At 37.7% G+C, this 8,087-nt stretch overlaps 3 protein-coding genes across 3 annotated transcripts in view; all 3 read left to right on the top strand.

The window, feature by feature from the left end:
- Positions 1-988, top strand: part of LOC105983888 (putative olfactory receptor 52P1) — a 20,032-nt gene extending 19,044 nt beyond the window's left edge. The window contains exon 2 of the mRNA XM_013013923.1: positions 965-988. Coding sequence (XP_012869377.1) covers positions 965-988 — 24 coding nt within the window. The remainder of the gene's footprint in view (positions 1-964) is intronic.
- Positions 989-1,004: 16 nt separating this feature from the next.
- On the top strand, positions 1,005-1,951 carry LOC105983889 (putative olfactory receptor 52P1). Its single transcript, XM_013013924.1, is given in 2 exon segments — positions 1,005-1,863; positions 1,866-1,951. Coding segments are annotated over 2 exon segments (945 nt in total).
- A 5,194-nt stretch (positions 1,952-7,145) lies between these two features.
- On the top strand, positions 7,146-8,087 carry LOC105984023 (olfactory receptor 51V1-like). The gene has a single exon (XM_013014066.1). It carries the CDS (start codon positions 7,146-7,148, stop codon positions 8,085-8,087), a length of 942 nt encoding a protein of 313 aa, XP_012869520.1.

The raw sequence follows: 8,087 nt of genomic DNA on the forward strand, positions 1-8,087 counted from the left end.
AATACCAATAATATGTCATTCAACAAAACAGTTCCATGCCTCTAAACTGAAGCCAAAACCATATTGTTTTCTGATCTTAAAAAGTAAGTACAGAGACATAACCACTAAGTTTCTCAGACAGGTCAGTTTTAATTTACTCAATCATGGGGCACCCTCTGACTCTGTCCTTACACAACACAGTAGCCTAAATCATCTGTGGCTCATGGGCCTTCTGGCCCTTTGTCTTTCAAATTTGAATTGACCAGTGTGCTGTTTGTTGGCTTCTTTCTGTTTCTTCAGCTTTCTCTGCCTACAAAATCAACATCTTTTGCTCATGAAATGCTTTTTCTTTGGTATACAATAAATTCTTGCCTAATTCTACAAGACACACTAACATCAAATAATTTCTTTCAATTTGTATAGCTTTTTAATTATGCTTTGACAAAATAAATTATGGTTAACTATAATTGATGATCAAGTATTGATTTTCTATAATGATGGGGTTTTTTTTGCTTTTATCTTGTAGCTCTAACAGACTTTTCTCTGAGTCCCAATTATTTATTGATGTTGCCTGAGGACAACTGTAAACATTAAAAAGAGATTGCATATTAGAATAAGAGTTCATTGTTGCTGTGTTTGTGTATGTTTCTGCTTATATCTCCATGTTTTAATTCAACTTGTTGAGAAGAAAAACAATGACATTGACAGACACATTAAACTATTTTACTAACTGCTCCACCACCAGGAAATGAACAATTTGGAGTAGAAAGTAATTAAACTTTTATACTCACAAATATCTACAATCAGTACATTAAATCATATTTGAAGATGATGAATTGGAATATCTAAAGAGTGATCATACTTATCTGAATGCCTACAGAGGTTTGAAGAACATTCAGTCCTGTAACGAGACTTATACACAGTCTGGATTCTTCCATGCAGAACCATGGAGAAATTACTTTGTAATCCTGTCTTACATCCTTAGGTAACTATCATGGCTACATCATAATAAATATTTCTTAAACATGGCAGAAAATGCCACACATCACCCCATTTCCTCTTTCTTCCTGGTTGGTATTCCTGGGTTGCAAGAGTTTCACAGCTGGATTGGCATTCCTGTCTGCCTGCTCTTGGCCTTGACCTTATTGGGGAACACTATGATCATTACTACTGTTAAGCTAGAACCAAGCCTCCACCAGCCCATGTATTTCTTCCTTTGCATGCTAGCCATGAATGACATGGGCCTTGCCACTTCCCCAGCTCTCAAGATGCTTGCAATCTTCTGGTTTGATGCACACTGGATTGATTTTGATGTCTGCCTAATGCAAATGTATTTTATCCACACGCTTTGCATAATCGAGTCAGGTCTCTTGGTTGCCATGGCTTTTGATCGCTATGTAGCCATTTGCATCCCGCTGCAGTACACAGTCATCCTGACAACATCGATGGTGATTAAAATAGGTCTTGTTGTGGTAGCCCGAGCTACAGTGATGGTTTTACCATGTCCTCTTCTCATTAAGAGACTGCCTTACTCTCTGCAATATATTATTGATCATGCCTATTGTGAGCACATGGCTGTGGTAAAGCTAGCCAGTGCCAACACCCATGTTAACAGAGTGTATGGGATATTTGCAGCCCTTTCAGTCATGACATTGGACATAGGACTGATAGCCACATCCTACGTAAAAATCCTGCAAGCTGTTTTCCGGTTGTCTTCTCAGAATGCCCGCTCCAAAGCCCTGGGCACCTGTGCTGCCCATGTTTGTACTATGTTAGTCTCCTACACACCTGCACTCTTCAGTTTCCTAACTCACCGCATTGGCAAGAATGTCTCCCCAAGTGTCCACATAATCTTTGCAAGTGTGTACCTCCTTGTGCCCCCCACATTCACCCCATTGTGTATGGCATCAAAACCAAGCAGATTCGGGTCCGACTGGTGGGTCTCTTCTTTCCAAACCAAAAAAATTTCTGAAAACAGTAACATTGAAATGCAGCCTCTCTCCCCTCTGTACAGTATGTTCAAAAAAATTAAATTAAAAAAAAGAAAGCTGGTAAAGATCTTAAAAAAAAAGAAATGCAGCCTCTCTGCTGAATCTTTCATGGGAAGTTAAAGGACACTGACAGGAGATACACCTTGTTCTCCAAACTTTGTCACTGAATATAAGCTTTATTAAAAAAGGATTTTTTTGATATGACATGTTTTTTGCCCTCTTGTTTTTATGTAAACCACTGAGGGGAATTTGTTTGATATTTCATTTTCTGTTCTTTCACATTTCAAGCTAATAACTCATTCCAATTAATTATATATAAATGGGAGATACACACTTTAATCATAAAAACACATAAGGTTAAAGTGAGGTACAAAATTATTGTACCCTATATTAATTTCAAGAGGGTATTAGAAAACTATAATCATTTTAGATGAACACTTAAACCATAGCAAATTATGAAAAAGTAAAAGTTATAATCATTATGTTGACAAAAAATGACTTTCCACGAAAACATAAAAATAATTTATGTGTCTGAAAAAAGATACAGATTAAACCCATAAGAAATTGGTCACTTAATAAGTGGACAGAAGAGCTAATCAGATATTTGTCAGAGGAAGAGATAGAGATGACTAAGAAGTACACAAAGAAATATTAACATCCTTGGCCAAAAAGGAAATGCAATTCACAACAACTTGGTGATTTCATCTCACTCCACTCAAAATGACCATTGTCAAGAATATGAACACAAATGCTGGGGAAGATGTGAGGGAAAAGGAACCACTGTTGGTGAAAAAACAAATTACTGCAACTGTTTGGTGCTCAATATGGAGATTCTTCAAAAACATAAACCAGCGATACCACTCTTGACATTCATCCCAAAAAATGGCAAATCAAGACACTGTATAGACACCTGCACATTTGTATTCATTATAGCACAATTCTACAACCAAGTTATAGGAATATTCCAGATGTCATACAACTAATGAAAGGGTCAAAACATGTGGTATTTATTCCTTTATTGGTTGATTTATTTAAAGTGATCTTGTTAATCCATCAGGAAGAATAATATATAACTAAGATGTAATTATATATTATATTTTATAATTATATATCATATATGTTATATATAACATAATTATATGCTATATTTGATATAATATAATGTTATTTAATTAGATGTGTTGTATATGTTATATAACTATATATTGTTTATATTATTTTATACATTATATTATTTATAATATATTATATTTATATATTGTAGATGTTTAATATTTACATAGATCATGTAGATCTATATATGCATTGATCATGTAGAGAAGAAGGTCAATAAGGGTGATCCCTGACTGAGCTCAGCAGGGAGGAATGAGCTCTACCCCAACCTTGAAGCAGGCTGCATACAGTCTGAGGCCAGTCTTGTCTCCAGGTGGCAAATGCCTTCCTCTTTCTCCACTGTACTTTAGAAATTATACGCTCAAAATGAATCCAAGAGATCTCAATAGAATTTTTTTCATACTTTAAGTAATACCAAGATTTTCTACATTTTTAAAATAATTTTTATTGGAAAAAATACTGTACAGAAGGGTTACAGTTACATGAGCAAGGTGAGTACATTTCTTAACGACTTGAACTCTGGGCCTGGGCACTGTCCCTTAGCTCTTCAGTTCAAGGCTAGCAGTCTACTACTTGAGCCACAGTGCCACTTCCCGTTTTCTGGTGGTTAATTGGAGATAAGAGCCTCACAGACTTTTCTTGCCTGGGCTGGCTTTGAACCATGGTCCTCAGATCTCAGGCCACTGAGTAGCTAGGGTTACTGGCGTGAATCACCAGCTCCAGGCTTAACTTTCTACTCTTTTATGACTGCATAAAATTATGTTGTATACCTACAATTACTTATATTAGTTTCTTTTTTGGGGGGGGTCCGGTCGTGGGGCCTGAACTCTGGGCCTGGGTGCTGTCCTTCAGCTCTTCCGCTCAAGGCTAGCGCTCTACCACTTGAGCCACAACACCACTTCCGGCTTTTTTCTTTTTGCTTACATGGTGCTGAGGAATCGAACCCAGGGCCTTGAGCATGCAAGGCAAGCGCTCTACCACTGAGCCACCTTCCCAGCCCTATTAGTTTCTTTTTTAAAAATAAGTTTTTTATTGTGAAAATACTGTACAGAAGAGTTACAGTTACATGAGCAAGGTTATATTAGTTTCTCAAGGACTAAGTTTTCTTTTAGTGATTATTATGTGACTGGGAACTGATATTGCTTTTATACCTTTACTATTGTGAATAATATTACAAAAACATGGAAGTTTGCATATCTTTTCAAGATTTACACTTTGTTTTCTGTTAGATGTAAACCCAGTAGCAGTATCACAGGATCAACTGATGATTCTATTTTTAATTCTGTGAGTTCTCCATATTTTACTTTAGACTTCCTAGGGGATATTTAAAAATAGATCAAATATGGAATGACTCATATATTTAAAAACTATTTCCAAGCCATAATGTATGTAAAGCTTTCAAATATCACTAGAGATGTTATAGGATTTACTAGAGCAATTATATTTTAACATAAAGAACAAACATATATTGATCATCTACATTTTGGGAATGTTATATTTTAGGAGTACAATATAATACATCATAGGAGTACAATAAAATACATCATACAAGATGTTTACAATTTAGTGAAAAGACACATAGTGGAAAATATCTGTAGCTTATGGAACTAGTTCTCTTAGGTATATAAATAAATACAGAAGGAAATGATCACTTCAACCCTGAAGGCTAAGACAGTTTTCACAAGAAAAGTAAGATTTATTTTCACTCTCCCTTAGTCTATCTAATCTTTTAGTCATATTTACTCCTGGTTTTCTCTTAACCTTATTTCAAAAAATTCATTGTATTAGTCACTGATATATTGACTGCATTCCTTTTGGTAAAATGCCATCATCTGTGATAACATAATTCTATTTCAAAATCATTTCCCACTTTACTACAATTATTGATGCTCTTTACCCAGCACTGTAATTCACATAGTTTTATTATTAGGGTGATTTCTAGGTGCTCATAAAATTTAACTATATATTCTTTATATTTGTAATGAGTACAGTCAATCAAAAATCATTCCCTCTTAAAGTTTTTAACTATCCACCTATCATTTACTAGTCTTCTATGAAGCTCCATTTAGATTTTGAACATCCAAAAATTGGCAGGGGGAGGGGTGGGAGGGGGGATATGAGAAGGGATGGGAAGGAGAAACAAAGGAGGAGGCTACAATGCTTGATAAGAAATGTACTCATTATCTTGCCCATGTAATTGTAACCCCTCTGTACAGTATTTTCACAATAAAAAATAAAATAAAAGAAAAAAATTACTCTATAGTGGATGGAGATATACAGGATACCAGGCTATGTAGGCTGTCTTCACAATTCACATTATTACAAGGATATGATATGTTCAAATAGCCAATTTCATGTTTTTCATATACTGACAGTATATGTAGTGGTGGTAGTGGTGGTGTGTGTGTGTGTGTGTGTGCTTTAGTCCTGGGCTTGAAATCAGGATCTGGGCACTCTCTCTGAGCGTTTTTGCTCAGGCAAAAATTGGCTTGAGCCAATTTCCTCTTTATTAGTACTTAATTGGGGATGAGTCTCTTGAACTTCTCTTCCTGGGCTACCTTTGACCTGAGATCCTCAGAGCTTAGCTTCTGGAATAGTGAGGATTAGAGGCCACTGGCATGAAGCCCAGATTATTATGTTCTAAAGTCACTGTTTATGCCTTTTTAAAAAAGTTATTTTATTATAAAGATGCTATACAGAGGGGTTACAATTACATGAGTAAGGTATTGAGTACATTTCTTGTCAAACGTAGTATTATACTTTTATTATCTTTAAATAATTATTCAAGAAGGTTATGACCCAACTTGTCAGTATGAGTACAATGCATCTTTTTTTTTTTTTGGGTCCAGTCCTGGGGCTTGAACTCTGGGCCTGGGCACTGTCCCTCAGCTCTTCAGCTCAAGGCTAGCACTCTACCACTTGAGCCACAGCGCCACTTCCGGCTTTTTCCTTTTTGCTTATGTGGTGCTGAGGAATCGAACCCAGGGCCTCAGGCATGCAAGGCAAGCGCTCTACCACTGAGCCACCTTCCCAGCCCTACAGTGTATCTTGATGAATATCATTTCATTCATCTTTCTCCATCATTCCCAATCCTACCCAGCCCCTCAATTTTCCCATTTTCATAGGACATGCATTGAATATTATGACTGCATTCTCCTCTCTTCCTCTGTTCATTTGTCTACATTTCCCCCTGTCCTCCCCACTCCCATCTCCAGTATCAGGTTCTCTTTATTCATATTCAAACTGTGAGTTTGTTCTTTTCAAGAAATAATATCCCTTGAATTCTCTCCTGCATATATCATGTTTTGATCAAATAACCACTCTCACACCATTGTTCAATAGCCAAAAAATCATAGATAAAATAACTAAAACAGATGATTGGTTTAGGATTTAAACCATATGAAGTTTATATATGAAGTATATAAGAATGAATATCATGGTAAAATTTAGAAAAGGAATAAACCTCATACAAAACGAAGAAGTCCATGAACAATGGAGGAGAAAACATTTACCTGAAAACAATTTAGGGCTAACCAAATGTGGAATTTTCAGCCTTTCTGATTTTCAGATTTCACTGGGATTATTTAGTTGCCCTGGGTGAACGTTTATGTTGTGCATGTTGGTCTTTAGCCAGTCCATTCCCTTAGGATGAAGGGAAAGGCACAGCTGTGCCACCAAAGAGAAAAAGGAATCCTGTGTTTCACATTCTTCTAAAAGTGGTCCCAGCTATGACAACAGGGATGGCCTGTAATCGTTCATTATTCCTCTGTAGGATTAAGCAACAATCTAAAGTGTACCTGGCAATCTAAATCTCATGTGACTCCAGCACTTCTGCTTCTCTATAAAACCCCACGTTACTCTTCATCAATAGCCCTATAAGGCTCACGGTTAGAGAGACATTTGTGTCCCAAGAATCAAGAACCAACTCACAATCTTTCTGCTTGAAGAATTAATAGGATCTTTTATTTCTTTCCCAAAGCAGATTCACATTATTGGAAACTAAGACCTCAGAAAAATATGTTTTCCAATAGCTATCTAGAACTATTTTAGACCTTTATATTAATGTCTGTTCTTTCTATTTCAAACTCAAGTTCTGGATTTGTTCTCACAGGTTTTCCTGGCCTGGAAGTTTACTACCCTTGGATCTCCATCCCTTTCTTCTTCATCTATGCCCTGATGTTCCTGGGAAACTGCATGGTGCTGCACGTGGTCCGCACTGAGCCAAGCCTGCACCAGCCCATGTTCTACTTCCTGGCCATGCTGGCGGTCACTGACCTGTGCATGGGCCTGTCCACTGTGCCAACTGTGCTGGGAGTGCTGTGGGGCTTTGTGAAGGAGATCAGCCTGGATGGCTGTATTGCCCAGTCATATTTCATTCACGGGCTATCCTTCATGGAGTCATCAGTGCTCCTGGCCATGGCTTTAGACCGCTACATTGCCATCTGCAACCCTCTCCGTTATTCCTCCATCCTAACAAACGACAAAATCCTGAGAATTGGGGTGGCAATCTTATGCAGGAGTTCTATGCTCATTCCCCCTGTCATCATCAGGCTGAAGTTCTTAAATTATTGTCGACCCCATTTCCTTTCTCACTCTTTCTGCCTGCACCAAGACTTAATTCGCATGGCCTGCTCAGACATTCGCTTCAACAGCATCTACGCCCTGGCTCTGGTGATCAGCAACCTGCTGCTGGATGCTGTGCTCATACTTTTGTCCTACATGATGATCTTGCACACGGTTTTGGCGATTGCATCTCGGGAGGAGAGGATCAAGTCCTTGCAGACGTGTGTATCTCACATCAGTGCTGTTTCAGTTTTCTACATCCCCATCATCGGTCTGACGATGGTACATCGCTTTGGGAAGCACCTCTCACCCCTGGTTCATGTCCTCATGGGTAATGTGTACATCCTGTTCCCACCCTTGATGAACCCCATCATTTACAGTATCAAGACCAAGCAGATACGAGTGAGAGTCCAGAAATTGCTCTACTTGAAAGGTTCCTAA

Source organism: Dipodomys ordii, unplaced genomic scaffold (genome assembly GCF_000151885.1).
Source record: "Dipodomys ordii isolate 6190 unplaced genomic scaffold, Dord_2.0 Scaffold22, whole genome shotgun sequence".
In the NCBI taxonomy this organism is placed as follows: Eukaryota; Metazoa; Chordata; class Mammalia; order Rodentia; family Heteromyidae; genus Dipodomys; species Dipodomys ordii.